The 17,740-nt window shown below is 43.9% G+C and overlaps 1 protein-coding gene across 2 annotated transcripts in view; it reads right to left on the minus strand.

The window, feature by feature from the left end:
- HMGCS1 (3-hydroxy-3-methylglutaryl-CoA synthase 1) overlaps window positions 1–17,445 on the minus strand; it is a 23,210-nt gene extending 5,765 nt beyond the window's left edge. The window contains exons 1-6 of one of the 2 annotated variants that reach the window (XM_024203127.2): window positions 17,392–17,445; window positions 5,579–6,036; window positions 4,924–5,049; window positions 2,463–2,627; window positions 1,613–1,781; window positions 1,306–1,476 (exon numbers count right to left, since the gene is read on the minus strand). In XM_024203127.2, coding sequence (XP_024058895.2) covers window positions 1,306–1,476; window positions 1,613–1,781; window positions 2,463–2,627; window positions 4,924–5,049; window positions 5,579–6,026 — 1,079 coding nt within the window. In that variant the 5' untranslated portion in view covers window positions 6,027–6,036; window positions 17,392–17,445. Of the gene's footprint in view, window positions 1–1,305; window positions 1,477–1,612; window positions 1,782–2,462; window positions 2,628–4,923; window positions 5,050–5,578; window positions 6,037–10,086; window positions 10,164–17,391 lie in introns of those variants that run through there. The other variant, XM_024203126.2, reaches the window with a different exon arrangement.
- Between the last annotated feature and the right edge of the window lie 295 nt (window positions 17,446–17,740).

Consider the following 17,740-nt stretch of genomic DNA (forward strand, 5'->3'; position numbering starts at 1 on the left):
TATTGGAATGGTGCAGCTCACATCTCAGACTACAAGCCACAGTTCCTATACATAAAACAAGTAACACAAAGAGTGCTCCTCACTCCTTGTTTTTTCACTTCTCATGATGAGGCATCTACACATTGCATTACCTGTATTAGACTGTATGCGTCTCAGGGAAGGGGTCTTCTCACTTTCTAACTGAGAAGTGCCACGTACATCTACAGCACTATAGAATGATCTTTGAAACAAGATTTAGGACTCCGCAGTGCAGCTACCATCAAACTAATTTAAATGGAATGAGGTTAAATAATGTCCAGAACATTACAATCCTCAGGTGATTTGCTTTTTCCATGCCTAAAGCGTATCACCACCTCTAAGAAAACTAAAAAGCCCAGGCCGAGAGAAAGTCAATGCTAAAGAGCGGGCTTGCTAGAGTTCCCTTTGGTGCTGTCACAGTCTCAGTGGCTGCACCACAGCTGATGCTAGCTGGAACGGTCTGCAAAGAAACAAAAGGAAGTTGCTCTTTGGGTATGCTTGTTTTGGTGGAGGAAGAGAAGATGTCTTGATTTCTCTCCTCTTAACTTGTTTGGAGGCTGGGAGAGGTGTGTGCTAGTAAATGAGAAGTTTGTGTCAGTGGCTAATTAGTTTGGATAGTAGAGAAGCAGCTATTTCTGGATGCAACTCAAGAAAGATGGACGGATGAAGTATGTGAGACAAGAGTACATACAAATTAGTTATTGCGTAGGCTGGTTTCACATTATTAAGTATGCATGCAGAACCATTTGACATGCAACTAACCTCTAGTAATCATCTAATCAACCCTGCATAACCTGTGACAGGATAAGAAAGGCTTCTGATCCCTAATCCAGCAACCATGTGTGCTTGTTCAGGTTAAGACTGCAACCAGGTGGGGGGTTGTTTGTTTACAAGGATTATCTAAAATGTTGTTTTGCTAATCCAAGGCATAGATACTTGATGCAACTATGTTTATTCACCATCAACTGTTAGTATGCTGTCTTGCACAAGACAGCAATCAGGACAACCCCTTCCCTGGAATGTGTACAGCCTGCTTTCCCACTTCATTTGCATGATTAATGTATCTAGAACACTTTGCTAAACTTATGTTTGGGTTTTAAAAAAACAAACAAAACAAAAAACAAAACAAAAAAGATTGCTACCTGAACTTCATCCAAGGGAAAAGATTTTTGGGGGATAGTTTGTTTTGGTTACAGTAAGCCTGTTGGGAATAAGTTATGTTTCTAGAGCTTTTCAAGAGTTAACATGTCAAGTCACAACTTCTTACTTTTCTGGCTTTATACTTACTGTGCTAGAAGAGAAGCAAGGCAGCCATAGACTGAAGGGGTGTACATGTTTCCATTTTGATTGGATACAAGTAAAGAAGCTTTGGTTTTCTGATTAAAGAGTTCAGCACTAGCTTTCATAAAGGCCTTCTCCACATCTCTATCAAAATAGGTATCCTCCAGTTTTACATCCCTATTTAAAAAATAATGAGGTTTAGAAACTGCTGCTACTCACTAAAACAGCTGAAAGGGAGAAGCATATAGGATGTGTAGCACATTTTAGATTCCCTTCTTCCTCAGGCTACTTAAGTGATAGTAGCAGTTCTCACCTGAAAGCTTCCAAGCCACTATAGATACCATTTTCTGTTTTAGCGTTCTGGTCACTAAGAAAGTCATTCAACAACAGTCGAGCCACAGATTTCTGTACAAGTTTACAGTATGGAGAATGGAAGATCATGAAGCCAAAGTCATTCAAGGTAAAGTCTCTGTCACTTCCTTCTGGAAAAGGCAAAAAAGGCACAGTAAGTTGTAACAATACGTGTACAATTGCTCACATTAGCCACTTTTAAAAAAAAAAAAAAGCAAACTATAGTATGGTAGCATCCAGGAAGTTACTGTAAAACCTAGCCTTTGCTGGCAAGTTACTAGAAGCACTGCAGTTATTTGCATTTCAAAATATAAGGTTATTTCTGGCAATCAAAGAAGCTCTTCAGATAACAATTGGCAAGTTGTGCCTGTATTGTAAATTGACATATGATTGTGGTGCTACATAAAAAAAAAAAAAAGCAGAATGGTATTTTGGCACATTGGTAAGATTTAGCAGTGGCAGGAGGTAGTTATTTATCTCCAAAACAGTACTGCTCAATAAATATGAAACAAAATGCTTATATTGATTCTGTATAATTGTTGAACAATTGAATATAAATCTCAGTGTCACAGGATTAAGGGATCATTAAAAAAAGCAAATACACACTTACATCCCACTGGAGGTATAAACTAGCCAAAGTCCTGGTGACAATGTTGCTTCCCTGAGGTTTATTTAATATTTATTTAAAATTTCTTTAGGCTGGATATACAGATATATGCGGCTGTACAGATATTGCATTCTCATTATGTGCTCTGGCAAATAGAATTTTAGATTGCCACCGATGCCTGTAAACATTTTACAGTAATACATACCTTTTTGCCACTGAGCACGGATTTTGTTGCGGTAGACAAAATAGCAGCGATCTAATGCACTGAGGTAGCACTGAATAGATAGTTTACCATCAACTACAGGATATTCAGACACCATATCTGGCTTATAGAAGTCATAGGCATGCTGCATATGGGTCCCACGCAGTCCTATTTAAATAAATAAAGATTGCTTAAGAGAATCACTTTATAAGTCAACCTGAATACATGTCACCCCAGGTTAGTGGCATACAGATAAGATTTGGTGCTGGCCAGACAGCTTAGTAGTGAATTCTCACATCCATGGTGGTTTGACACACAGCTCCAGATCACTCACTACTAAGGTGAGAGTGGAAGTGCTGGCAAAACACCAGGCTAGATTCACAAAAGGATTTAGGTGCCTTTGTCCCAGAATCAGGCCCCAGTGATTCACAAAACTTTCACCTCAGCTGCTGCTGAACCGTCTAGATGTCTAAACTCACTTAGCACCTGAATTTGTGCAGTAAAAGTTCCCTAGGTGCCTATGTTTCTGTTTGAGCATGTGAACTGCACCCCACTCTAGACCTTTTGACATCTAAGCCCCAATGCGATTCATGAACTAGGGGAAAATAGGCATTTCTCCACCTAACTCCCCTGTGGGGTCCAATTCAGCAGGTGTCCTCAGACCTCGCCTACCACATCAGGCCCATATAAGCAGGCATACACCAATCAGGCATTGGGGATAGGGGATGACCTCCCTCATTACTTTTGGCCCAATGGTTAGGGTACTCACCGGGGTTGTGAGAGACCTCAGTTCAAAGTCCCACCTCCACCAGAAGGGGAGAAAAGGGATTTGAACATGGATCTGGCCCCTCTCAGGTGAGTTCCCTAACTACTGGGCTATTCTAATGTACAACTCCCTTAGTCTCTCCTACTGAAGGTATTCCACTGAGGATAAATAATTAGAATAATTGCTGTAGAGGGACTGGATGCTGGGTCTGTCACCTCCCAGGTGAGCACTCTAACCACCAGGCTACAGAGTCATTCTTATACTTAGCTGCTCTCTCTGGCCCAATTACTCTTATTATTTATCCAAACTGGAACAATTTCAACAGGAGAGACTGAGGGAGGCCCACATCAGAATATCCCAAAATACAGGAGGTTAGGGCACTCATCTGAGAGGTGGCAGATCCCTGTTCAAATCTCTTTTCCCACTCAGGGGAAAGGGGTCTCCACACTCCAGGTGTGTACCCAGACCGCTGGGCTAATAATCATAGGACTGGAAGGGACCTTGAAAGGTCATCTAGTCCAGTCCCCTGCACTCATGGCAGGACTAAGTATTATCTAGACCACCACTTTAGTATTATCTAGACAGGTGTTTGTCTAACCTCCTCTTAAAAATCTCCAATGATGGAGATTCCACAACCACCCTAGGCAATTTATTCCAATGCTTAACCACCCTGACAGTTAGGAAGTTTTTCCTAATGTCCAACCTAAACCTCCCCTGCTTCAATTTAAGCCCATTGCTTCTTGTCCTATCCTCAGAAGTAAGAACTATTCTTCTCCCTCCTCTTTGTAACAACCTTTTATGTACTTGAAAACTGTTATGTCCCCTCTGTCTTCTCTTTTCCAGACTAAACAAACCTAATTTTTCACCCTTCCCTCAAGGGTCATGTTTTCTAGACCTTTAATCATTTTTGTTGCTCTTCTCTGGACTTTCAATTTGTCCACGTTTCCTGAAATGTGTTGCCCAGAACTGGACACACTATTCCAGTTGAGGCCTAATCAGCACGGAGTAGAACTTGCTTACATTCATACTAATACATCCCAGAATGATGTTTGCTTTTTTTGCAACAGTGTTACACTGTTGACTCATATTTAGCTTGTGGTCCATTATGACTCCCAGATCCCTTTCCGCAGTACTCCTTCCTAGGCAGTCATTTCCCATTTTGTATCTGTGCAACCGATTGTTCCTGCCAAGTGGAATACTTTGCATTTGTCCTTATTGAATTTCATCCTATTTACTTCAGACCATTTCTCCAGAGGTGCCTAACCCAGGTTTTGTTAATCCCAGTAATTTTCTAGGCTCCTAGAAATTGGGTGTGCTGACGCTCCGTATCACTATGCTTAAGTTCCTTCATGAATCTAGCCTATCCTGCCTGTAACAAGTCGATTTTCATCATTTGACAGCCCCACCATGAGAAAACTGCGCTGATAGGCACTAGACAAGACCGTGCAGTCCTTGTATTTCACATTGGTGAAGGCAGGCAGTACCTCCTACTCCACCCACAGGTGAATCCCGCCAGGGGCAGCAACAAGACAGTTTAGACCGAGATAGAAGGTGCAAGTTCTAACACCAGAAAAATTAATCTGGCTCCCTGGAGGCCTGGAATGACAGTAACTACAGTACAGGACATCCTGGAGTTCAGAGTGTTCTGCAGGCCCCATATATGGTATCCGTTTTAAAATCTTTCCACATGAGACTAACCTCGCTCAAAAATTAAAGGAGCATTTGGACCAATTAACATAGCAACAGCACCAGCTCCACCGGTTGGCCTGGCATTTCCAGTGGCATACACAGCTATGTCTCCAGCAACAACAAGCGCATAACGACCTGGAAAAGATAAGAAATAACTATGGAAAGAAGTCCCTGGGAAACTTTATTTTTAGCTTGCAATGCTTACTTTTTCAGTTTACAGGAAGATATGGTTGCAGGATTGTGCCAGCTCTAATCAGCTGACACTTCTCCAAATTTATTTCCGCCTTTTATTTTCATTCCTTGGAGCATTCCAGATTTCCAAGAAAAGATCAATGATAAGTAGGTGTCTCAGAATCACTTTGTAAAGCATATACAATACATTCTAATTTCACATTTACACAAGGTGTAACCTAGACGTGCAAGTCATCTTGGAAGTATACATTTTCTGTCTAGCGTATTTCCCAGGAAACCTCTCTCAAGTCCAGTGTCTGTTTTACTTAGCATTTTTTAACTACAGAAAAGGAAATCTTATATCTTATAAAGTATTTTTAAAAGGCTTACTATCCAAGCATAAAGTTATGTGCTGTGCATTTAAGTTGGTTACTAGGAAGACTACTGGACAAAGACTTAAGATGTAGCTTTTGAACAAAGACAACAAACTTACCATCCCAAGAACTGGACTCAACCCAGTTAACAGCATTAAAGATAGCAGCAGTGCCTCCATAGCATGCATTTGTTGTGTCAATCCCTTCTACGTCTGTATTACCAGAATCCTCAAAGAGCTGCATCAGGACAGTCTTTACAGATTTTGACTTGTCAATGATTGTCTCTGTTCCAACTTCTAATCTCCCAATGCAATCATAGGAGAGACTGTTCCTCTCCATAAGCTTCTGTACCACAGTCAAGCAGAGTGAGTTGATATCCTCTCTATCTGAGCAGAATCCCATCTTCGATTGACCCAAGCCAATGGTGTACTTCCCAGCATCCACTCCATCAAATGTTTCCAATTCTGTCTGGTCAACATACTGAGAAGGAAAATAGATCTCCAGGGCAACAATTCCCACATCTTTTGGCCAACAGGCTTCAGCATTCACAGGAAGAGACCCAGGCATTGTTGTAGAGCTTGGAGGAGGAGAAAAAAAAACAAAACAACACGACTAAAGTTTATTTAGACACATTCACTTTAATAAGTAATTGTGCAGTAGACTTCTAATTTCCTACAAACTCCTTGAAAAACTATTTCCTACATATTCTATCTAATGCTGTTTGCTATGACATGTCCTACCCTCTCATACCAATATGGAGTACTCATCTTCCTTAGAGGTGCACTTCACAAACATGCTTAACTCCCCGATAGATATTATCTTCCTTTTTTTTTTTTAAGTGTAATTAATTTTAAATTTAAGAGGAAAAATTAAAGTTTCTATTTATGTATTGCTAGTTATTTATTTTCTTCCCATTTTATTAGTAGATGCTTTGTACTTGTTTCTTTGATTTTGTAATTGTCAGTTGAATTTCTGGTTTGACACCACTAAGAATTTTTGTAATTATTAAAAATACAAATTTAGTCCTGAGGATGCAAACACTTATGCATATTAGTAAGCCCACTGAAGTCAATTGGATGATTCAGGTGAGGACAAGTCTACCAACAGAAGGTGGGTACCAAATAGAGGTCTGCCATAGAGATCTAGGCTCAGAGATCTACCCATAGGGCAACTACTACATGTAGAAATGTTTGAAGTGAAATCTAGGTTAAGTAAATGTGACACAGAATGTAACTATGCTGGTATTCTAATTTGTCTACTCAGGAGCAGAAACCCTTTCAGTTAGTCACTTCCTGAAGAATGCAAATCAGGGGATCTTTGCAGTATTGATGCCACCTTTATTGTGGAAAGTGTTTCCCTGATAAATTAATAAAATAAAATAGTGCACTGCAGTGACAATAGGTACCAATGTTGAATTTGAGATCTTGATCTTTTGAATTGCACATCCCTCCTGGAGACCTGTCATTACCCCTTACAGGCACTTGGATCAAGATGTGCATTGTGGGGTGGGACCCATCAGCTCTCAGTGTCTAAAGCAGAGGTTCCCAAAGTGGGCGATACCGCCCCCTGGGGGGCGCTGGAACAATCCAGGGGGGCAGTAGAGTAGCCTTGGGTGCAATTGGGGGGGCGTTGAATAAAAATAAGGGGGCGGTGGAAGCATAAAGAAAGAAGAGAATATACGAAAATTTTGAAAAACCGTTCGTACATGTTTCATCTGTTGTGTAACATAGAGTTAAAGTTGTAGTGATTACTTTATTTTCCAAATAAATTCACAAATTATGACCGATCAGGTGTCAAGTCCGCCAACAGCTCTTAAGAAGCAAGTGTTGGCAGGCGAATGTGTCGCGCATTGTCGGGAAGTCCAGCATGCATCGGCAGGAATATGTGCGTGTAATGACTTGTTTACAATACAATACTATAAATAGGCGACATGTATGAAATCTAATTTAGATTGTTTCTGAATTGTGTAAAAAGCAGTTAAAAATAGTGCAATAAGTATTTAAAAATTTTTATTCATATTCGATACCTTCGATCTTTACGGATTACATACAAAGCAAATTGTATTATTGTTGTTTCAATAAAACAGCAATTTACACGTGAGTATTTTTATACATTTTCTTACATATCTACCGTACGTTTCTGTGTCTCTAGGGCTTACTAATAATAAAATCGTAGCAGGCTTGTGTCGGTACAGTACTATTTGAAGTGTACAGTCAATATATTTGTCATATTTTTTATTACAATATTAACAAAAACGGGAATGAAATCGTAAAAAAACTGTTAACTATTAACATTTATTTATATCTATCGAATCATCTGTGTTAATTGGTAAATAAGGCGTGTGTTAATAAGGAACAATTATTTAAATAAGGGCAAACTAAATTAAAACTATTAACTGATTTTTAATTGCATATTGATTATTTTTTAAATTAATTATTTCTTGATAAATTTAGTTTGATATTTGACAATTTAATATCAAATACATATATCTAATGCTGAGCAAAGAACAAAACCCAATTTATTAGTTTCATTAGTATTTTAGTTTGGTTGTCTTTTGCCGTCTTACGCAAAAACCACTGTATACCTGATGTCGTGGGCGATATTCTAATAACACATCTTTCTTTACTATATTGTAGGACGTAGGTAGAAATATAGATACATAAAAGAATGCAATTTTGTCACTGCATCTTTCTGTTTGTTCGCTTAAAGAAGGCAGATTTCCAGGGGGGCGCGGAGTAATTTTTTTTCTGAAAAGGGGGGCGCTGAGTAATTTTTTTTCTGAAAAGGGGGCGGTAGGCCAAATAAGTTTGGGAACCTCTGGTCTAAAGAAATAAACATGGGACCCCTTCATATCAGGAAGATGACCAAAGCAGCCAGTTCCATGAAGGTCTCTGGATCCCAGCCACCTGCCTACACACTGCCTGTAATAAATAAAGTGGGGGGATAGCTCCCTTTAATGGACACCCAGCCAGCCAGTTAGCTGTAAAATCCCTTTTGGTAGCTGTTCTTTACTTGCTTTACCTGTAAAGGGTTAAAAAGTCCCCCAGATAAAGAAAAAAAAAAGTGGGCACCTGACCAAAAGAGCCAATGGGAAGGTAGAACTTTTTAAAATTGGGAAAAACTTTCCCTTTCTCTCTGGGCTGAAGGGACAGGGCAACCATGCTATAAGCAACTAAGCCAGGTATGATTATAAGTCATCAGATTGTGCCTAGAACTACTTATCTGAATTCCAATGTGTAAGTAGATCAGAATGTTTAGCTAGATGTGATTAGGGTTATTTCTTTTATTTCTTATTGGCTTGTGGACTCCACTGTGCTAACCCAGATGCTTTTGTTTCCTTGTAACCTTTAAGCTGAACCCCCAAGAAAGCTATTTTGGGTGCTTGATTTTTGGAATTGCTCTTTTAAAATCTAGCAAAAGCTTAAGTTCCAGATAGATTTTCTTTTTTGTTTTTAATAAAATTTACCTTTTTTAAGAACAGGATTGGATTTTTGGTGTCCTAAGAGGTTTGTGCATGTTGTTTGATTAGCTGGTAGCCACAGCTAATTTCCTTTGTTTCCTTTTTCAGCTCTTGGGGGGGGAGGGGTCTTGAGGGCACCCCACAGGGAGGAATTCCCAAGTGCACCTTCCTGGGTTCAAAGGGGGTTTTGTTGCATTTGGGTGGTGGCAGCGTTTACCAAGCCAAGGTCAGAGAAAAGCTGTAACCTTGGGAGTTTAATACAAGCCTGCAGTAGTAAGTATTCATTTTTAAAATCCTTACAGGCCCCACTTCTGCACTGGGAGTGACAGCCTTGATGCTGCCTAAGCTAAATTAAGTCAAAGCTGAGGTTTTGCTGGCAGGATGTCAGAAAGACAAAATACTTCAACCAAAAAACAAAAACAAACCATCACCCATACCCTGCCTCCTCTACAAAAGCCCCACTACTAATAAATAATTCATACCTAGCACTTTCCATCACTAGTTCTCACAGCGCTTTACAAGAGGAATCAGTGTCATTATCCCTATTTCACAGAGAAACTGAGGCAGAGTGGTGGACTTTCTTGCTCAAGGTCATTCAGCACTCTGAGTTCCTGAGTCTAAGCACAGCGCTCTGTCCACTAGGCAACATGGCACTCAGACAGTCTAGTCAGTATCCAGCCTCGGGGTCCTTCTGACTCAGGGTTACTGGATGCCCCCAAATGGAGGCAACACCCCACCCCTCCTCTGCCCGCCCCTCCCCACAGGCACCGCCATCTGCACAGGGCAGAAAAGAACAACAGCCGCACAACACCCCGCCTCCCGCTCCGCACCCCCAGCGTCACGGCCCGCTCCTGCCCCGGAGCCATGCGGCCAAGCCCAGCCGGGACAAGAAGCCGCAGCGCTGCGCGGTATCAGCCCGGCGCTCGGCTCCGCGCAGCACGGGGCAGGTCCCGGCCCATGCCCGCAGCCCTCCCTGCGAGCGCGAGGCCCAGAGCAGCCGGAGGGGGCCTGCGGTCTCAGACGCCCCCCAGCAGGGCCCGGGGGCTCCTGCGCACCGGGCTCTCGGGCCGGGAGCAGCCCCCGCCTAGGCCACGGAGCGGCTCCTCAGCCACCCCCGGGGGCTCCCGTCGCCTACCGAGCCCCCCCGCAGCGGCCCCCCTCGCTTACACGTTACGGAATCCCATAGCCGTCCCGCGGAACGGGCCAGGCGGGCAGACCCGAGTGCGCAAGCGCGCACTCGGCTGTCACCTTGAGGGTCACCCAAATGCGCACGCGCGCTGTTGCAGCAACCCACGCGGCAGCCCCCAGCTGGCTACTCCACCCCTCGTAGTGCTGTGACGTAGCGCCGGTTAGTGCTGCAGTGCAGACTGCCCAGCCCAACCCGCGCGTGGAGGAGAGCACAGCGCCTGCTCCTTCTTGGGGGCGAGGGGCCGTGCTGCAGCGCTGCGCTGGGAGCGGGCAAGAGCAGGGCCGCTTGGGCGAGAAGAGACCAGCCCCGGCCCTGCCCAGCAGCCTTCCCTTTGTTCGGGGTCTTGGGAATGGAGAGAGACAATAGTAGCCGCCGCCCCAGGGGTGGGTGCGGCTTGAGTAGCTATTACCCAACCACATCTGGTATTTCTGCTGCAGCCTGTGGGTCACTACACCTGATCCGTGTTGTGAGGTGGGAGGGGATCCCCACATACCTGAGGCTGAAGCTTTCCCTAGTAGTAGGACCCACAGTGGAGGCAGCTTTTTTATTTTCATGGAAATAGAGGCTATGGATGCAGCCTGCAGTTTCCAATAAAAAGTCATCCACAGCAACAACAGACAATAGCACCTGTGGTACACTCACATGTTGAGTACTGTGTGCAGATGCGGTCCCTCCATCTCAAAAAAGATGTATTGGAAGAGGTTCAGAAAAAGGCAGTGAAAATGATTAGAGGTACAGAATGGCTGCCATCTGAGGAGAGATTAATAAAATAGGGACTTTTCAGCTTGGAAAAAGATGACTAACCGGGATATGATAGAGGTCTACAAAATCATGACTGGTGTGGAGAAAGTAAATAAGGAAGTGTTATTTTACTCCTCATAACAAAAACTAGGGGCCACCAAATTAAATTAATAGGCAGCAGGTTTAAACAAAAGGAAGTATTTTTTCCACACAACACACAATCAACCTATGGAACTCCTTGCCAGAGGCTGTTGTGAAGGCCAAGACTACAACAGGGATCAAAAAAGAACTAGATATGTTCATGGAGGATAGGTTCATCAATGGCTATTAGCCAGGATGGGCAGGGATGGTGTCCTTAGCCTCTGTTTGCCAGAAGGTGGGAATGGGTGACAGGGGATGGCTCACTTGATGATTACCTGTTTTGTTCATTCCCTCTGGAGCACCTGGCATTGGCCCCAGTATGGCCGTTTTTATGTACGTCCAGGATGTAGTGCTATGCTGTGAAGTGCAGGCTACACCTGGATCCTACAGAAACATGGGGTGTAGATGAGCCACCACTGTGTAGTAGGGGCAAGGATCAGCACATGTTTTCTTCCTCCCCTGCCTTCATTCCAAGAAGGAAATAGTAGTCTGACCTGAACAGGCTAGGATGTGACAAGGTAATTAGGCACAGTACAAGTTAGAGGTAGGCTAGGTCTATGTTTCTCAAGCTTTTTGATACTAGGGACTGGCTTGCTGCCTTCCTAAACTATCAGGGAGATCTCTGATTGGCGTTGGTCCATAGCCCAGATGTTGAGAAACATTGGGCTAGGTCCCTGACCACCTAAATAAAAAAGGTGTAGTTCCTGCTGTGAGGTGCTGACACTCTCCATTAGACAGAGAGGGCAAGTAGGAATAAACAGGGCGGGGAAAGGCTGAGGTATAACAGGTTACAACAAGATTTTGTTTAGCTGAAGTGAATTTAATCGCACAGTACAGGTAGGTGTTACTACATAAAAGGAAGGCACAGACTTGTCTTTATGAGAAAGTTGCATGGATAGAATCCAATTTGTTAATTTAAACCTATAGTGCCCCATTTAGGCCTAATTTACATTAGATGGTTAGATTGACATAAGCTACTTCACGTTAACCTAGATGTGGAAGTATCTTCACTTAAATTTGGCTCCTGCCCAAGGAAGTGCCTCTCTACTCTGCTTTAGAACCACCACGTCTGAGCATCCCAGAATCACAGTCAAGGTAATTAGGTCTACACAATGTCAGTGTAGACACTACACTGCTTATGTCAACTGTTACTGGCCTCCAGGAGCCATCCTACAATGCCCCACACTGACAATACAACTGATACAAGCACTCCTGGTGAGGGCATGCACTGTGGACACAAAGAGCTAAGCGTGCACACACACAAGCAATTTAATAAATTGTGGTGGCTGTATGCCGACATAAATTAGGTCAACACAATTTTGTAGTGTAGATATGGCCTTTGGCCATGATCCTGCAACCATTTATACAGGTTCTTAATTTAACTACTTAATTTGAATAGTCCCCTTTAAATCAATAGTTCTACTGGAAGTATGTGTTTGCAGCATCAGGGTTTTAGTTTAGAGTGGCTTTGTTATACATAGACTGGGAGCAGGTTGAGTTAAATGACAACACAAAACCGAACGAAAGAAAACTACTCAAACCAAAACAGGAGTGGCCACAGAGGGATTTAGAGAAGTTATACTCGTTCAATTTGCCTATTTAGTTGCTACCTAAAAGACAGATATAAATACTCAGAAGCATTTATTACTTTGTAAACATGAAGCCAGAGGATTGTTACTTAACAACTGGTTGGTTTTATGATTAGAAGCAACTGCATAAGGATACCTGGAAAAGAAAGTGCATCAGGGCAAAGTTATTTTAAAGTGATACTAACTAGTACCAACTGTTTAATAGTGTTGTTTTCCACCTGCTAAGTTTGCTTGGCATGCATTTTGGGAGCACTAAAATAATGTAGTTATTACTTTTATTTAAGTTTCTAATCAGTCTAAATTACTCAAGTTTTATTCAACAGGTTTAAAATTAGTTTGTCAGTAGTTCAGATATTGTTCCTTTAGCTTATCCTTGAAGTGCTTGCTAGTACTGCAGTAAGCTCAGATTTATATTTCGGCGTCCCAGCAAAGTGAAATAGGACACTGGCTTCATCTCAGTGAAAGATTGTCAGAAGAGTGTCCCCTAGTCTGAAATATTAATTGGCATGTTTATGCTATAAGAATGCAAAGCAAAAGCAGGTTGCATACACTAATAAAAATCACTGTCTTTGTAGTATATCTAATTTGACAAACCCCAGATTGAAATTAATAATTAACGGTTAATTAGGCCCTCTATCAGAAGAGATTCGGAATAGACAGAGTTTACAAGCAAACTGGTCCTAGCCCAATGGGGACAACTGAGGATGGATAAACATTGGTTTGATTGAAACCTACCACATAACAAAATGCCATTTCCTCAGTTGTAACACTGAGTAGGAACAAGACTCCCTTAATAGGAAATGTCAGTGGTAAAATAAATTTCAGTTGCAAAACTGTCTGAATCAGAAGCAATGCAATGACTATTAACAGTATTGCTGTCCTTCCATCTGAAGTGAGTCCATGCCTTGAAGTTGTATGGTCATGGATAAAGAGCATTTAAAGACAAAACATTATACAAAAGATGGAGCTCAAATTACTCCCATTGTTGTAGTTTACGTTATCAAGATAGTTTTTCTATCTTCAGCTAAAATGCTGTTTCATGTCAAAGACAAGAATATTTTGATACCAGAGTTGTCACTATAACAATTCCAAGAAGCCTGCACATCTCAGAGGATTGAAAGGTCATAAATCCAGCTTTCACTTCTGTTCAAATCCAACATACATTGATAGTGACCAAAAAGTCTTTGCCATCTTACAGGTCTGCAGTGGAAGGACTGTTTTGCCAGTTCCATTTCCAGTTTCTGTTGCACCAATCTCCACATCACAACTGGTACCCTTATTGATAATATCAGCAAAGATCATAAGGCAGACTAACCAGGGTGGTTGGCAAGTGGCCTGTGTTTTTCTCTGGATGGGCACAATTGAAAAATAAAATCATTTATAAGATAGAGGGAGACCAGTGGAAATCTGTACCAGTGAAAAGTCATGTCTAGTGTAACCTGCACTTGTAGCATAGCTTCCTGGCCCATGACCCAGTCAGTCAACCCTTGAGAAAGGCCAAAGTATGAGTTATGGAAACTGAGCTACCCTCTAACTCAGGGGTGGGCAAACTTTTGGCCCAAGGGCCACATCTGGGTATGGAAATTGTATGGCGGGTCATGAATCCTCACAAAATTGGGGGTTGAGGTGCAGGAGGGGGTGAGGGCTCCACTGGGGCTGTGGGGTGGGGCCAGAAATGAGTTCAGGGTGCAGGAGGGAGCTCCAGGCTGGGGCAGGGAGTTTGGGTGTGGGGCGGGAGGGGAGGACTCTGGGGTGGGGCTGAGGGGTTTGGGGTGCCGGAGGGTGCTCCGAGCTGGGACCAAGGGGTTCGGAGGGTAGGAGGGGGATCAGGGCTGGGCCAGGGGGTTGGGGTGCAGGCTCTGGGCAGCGCTTACCTCAAGCAGCCCCAGAAGCAGCGGCATGTTCCCCCTCTGGCTCCTATGCAGAGGCGCGGCCAGGCGGCTCTGCGTGCTGCCCTGTCCACAGGCGCTGCCCCGCAGCTCCCATTGGTCACAGTTCCCGGCCAATGGGAACTGCGGGAGCGGTGGGGGCAATGTCCAGAGCCCCCTGGCTGCCCCTACACGTAGGAGCCAGAGGGGGGACATGCCACTGCTTCTGGGGGCTGCACAGAGTGGGGCAAGTTCTCTATCCCACTCCCCGGCTGGAGCACCAGAGCGAGGCAAGCCCCAAGCTCTGCTCCCCGCCGGGATTAAAACATCTGGAGGGCCGTAGTTTGCCCGTCCCTGCTCTAACTCCCACTACAAGCATTCCCTTCAGGAATGGAATGAGGCCCATTAACAGGAAAGTATGGGTAGGGTTGGGAAGATTATAGTGCTGCTTGTAATGTTCCTATTCTATGGTAGAAAGACTTCAGCCTTCATGAGTGAATGTTCAGCATCTTTCAAACCAGCTTTATTCACAGTGACAGCAATATTAAATTAACTCTAACTTTTGTATTAATAGGCCAGGAAGACAAGATGACATAACTGACACCAAAACTGATGCATGTAATAACCCTTAGAACAATTCTAAAACAGGCAGCCAAACGAGTTTTTAGAAAGATTAATGCCATCAGTATCAAAAGGAATTTGTGGCACTGATGATAATTAGTTATGTTCCCTCACACTACTGGAAAGCCTTTTTTAAAGAATCTCTCAGAGGCATAATGTGCAAATTACAGCAGTCCTTGCCTTGGTTGCAAAATGCTACTAGCTCAGTTTTTCCATAATGGGAGAGACATCATATGGTGGCACATACTGTTTTGTTTTTTAAATTAGAGCGAGCGCTGCTAGTTTGCTTGAGATCATTCTCTAGACTTTTCAGATTTTTTTTTTTTTTTTAATTTCTTTCTTTCACAGGACAGAGTCTGCTGAAAGCTACAAAACAGAATAAGAATTCATATCTTTGGTTCTTGCAGGCAACACAATTGGTCATTCACTTTTTTCCTTTTATTCCTGAAATGTTTCATAAATAAAACACTCAATAAAAACTATTATTTTCATTTCTGAAGAAATACTGCTATGATGAATTTGATAATCAGTTAATATGCCCTTTAACTTAATGTAGTTCCTTTCTCCACTTATTTTAAAATATGTTTAATCAGTGTGCATTGAATACAGCATGTACTAAGCACTGAACAGACCACCAGTTGATATTTCTACCAAACATATGAGAAAGGTTATCTGCAGATATCCAAAGATTTTAAGAAGGCTGTTGCTAAACCATGAAGTGTTCATGAGGTGCAGCACTCTTCTGGTTACAGCTAAGGTTTTAGGCAGCAATATGCATTTATAAAAAGAAATGCAGTGCATGTACAATTTCACATCTGTTCAAGAAGCTCAGAAAGTAATTAGGAAATAAGAATTTCTCAGAGAAATATTCTCTCTTCTCATATCAGGTTTTACATTGCTAATGTAGCAAATACAGGATTTCGGTTATTAAAAAGCCGCTTGCATAGTAACGCACAGGCTCAATTCTGTGATTGAGTTTGATCCTGCAAAGCACTGGGCACTTGCCAGAGTTAGAAGAAAAGCAAGGGAGAGAGACTTAGTAGTAAGCCTACTATATGATCAGTGGTAAAGAGGGCTGAAGTAAGGAGATGAAAAAAAAATTGGTTTTGGGATCTGGAGTTCTGACCACAATGAAGTGGAGCAATAACAAATGTATTTAATGCACACACAAGGCTAATAGGATAGGAAGAGACAGTGACATTATCCACTAAAGTCATGCCTTGCACTCATTCCCGCTTTTGGTTACCTGGTCAGTTCAGTTCCTGAATCACTGAAGCCAGATACATTTTTAGAGTTTGTGTAGAAAAGACATTCAGGGGAAAAAATAGTTAAGCTACATGTTTTAATGTGTGACTGAATTTCAGTAGGACAGTGCCTCTGACGCCTTTGATTTATTTCTTTTTCTTCTTTAAGACATACAAAATCCCTTCAATTTTCTGCCTCCAAAAGCCCCATACATGTGCAGGCAAAATTCCCAGTGACATCAGTGACATTCACACCCAGGTGGATCAAAGAGAGCGTATGGCAGTCTCTAGAGTTTTATTAGCTGAAAAGCATTCTGCAGAGATTCTGGCTGCACAAACACCATGCAGTAAAAGACTGTCCTATACCTTAAAGTGGTAGCCATTGCGGATACTAGGGCAGTGACTGCTGTCCTATACGCCTGTACAAGCCTGGCACATTTTGTATAGTACTAGAATACACAAAAACAACCACCAAAGCCTCGTTGGCATATAGCCCTTATTTTCATAGTATCTCTCTATAGCTGCCTTGTTCCGCTAGTGAGGCACAGACTAAATCTACGAAGGATGCCTTTTACTGACAAGTCCAAGTATCTGGGTACCTGGGCTGGGCAGGCACCGCGGGGTGAGCGCCTCCCGATTCTGGGCTACCAGCTCCTTGGCATGCCAGACACGGAGAGTCCCCGTTTAATCCAGCCACGGACCCCGCAGCCAAACGCAGGGCAGCGCCCACCCCTGTGCGATGCAGCTGGGCGCGCCTGGCCAGCCTTGCGCACTCCGCGCAACCGAGGAGATGTGACACGGCGCTGATGGATGGCACCCAGGCGCCTGCACCCAGCCCACCACCGCAGCTCCGGGGCCGCTCGCTCCCCTCGGCCCCTGCCCAGCCCGCCGGGGGGCTGGTCTCACTGAACGCCAGGCAGCCGCCAGCCCCGCCGCACGGAGCGGGACGGGGGCACGGATGTCGCAGCTCCCCAGCAAGCCCCTGCGCGGGTCCCAGCCCCGAGCGGAGGCGGAGATCTCAGTATCGCCCCCCGCGAGCGGCTGGGGTGGCGGAGGATGCACCTCTGCCCAGCTCTCACCTGCGTGATGCGCCGGTCCCGCTAGCCGCTTCGTTCTCTCTCCTTCAGCCACTGGATGGGGCACGGGAGCAGGAGCGGCGCCTTTAAACCAGCCCCGCCGCCCAAGCAGCCGCTTGAAACGTGAGCGGCAGCTCGTCCGCCCAATCAGAGTCCCTCCGTCGCTGGGTCCCCTTTTGTCACCACTGCCAACCAGTCAGCGGACGGGGAGGCGGGTGGTGCTGGCGCATGGTGTGAGAACGTGACGCGGCCTGGGCAGATTGCTGTTCGCCAATGGGAGCGCGGCTCAGGGAGAGGCCGCCCAGTGGGAACTCCGCGCAGGGCCCAGCTGACCAATGGGAGGCGTGCTGCC

The sequence above is a fragment of the Terrapene carolina genome, unplaced genomic scaffold (genome assembly GCF_002925995.2).
Source record: "Terrapene carolina triunguis isolate 2854851 unplaced genomic scaffold, T_m_triunguis-2.0 Scaffold69, whole genome shotgun sequence".
Lineage (NCBI taxonomy): Eukaryota > Metazoa > Chordata > Testudines > Emydidae > Terrapene > Terrapene triunguis.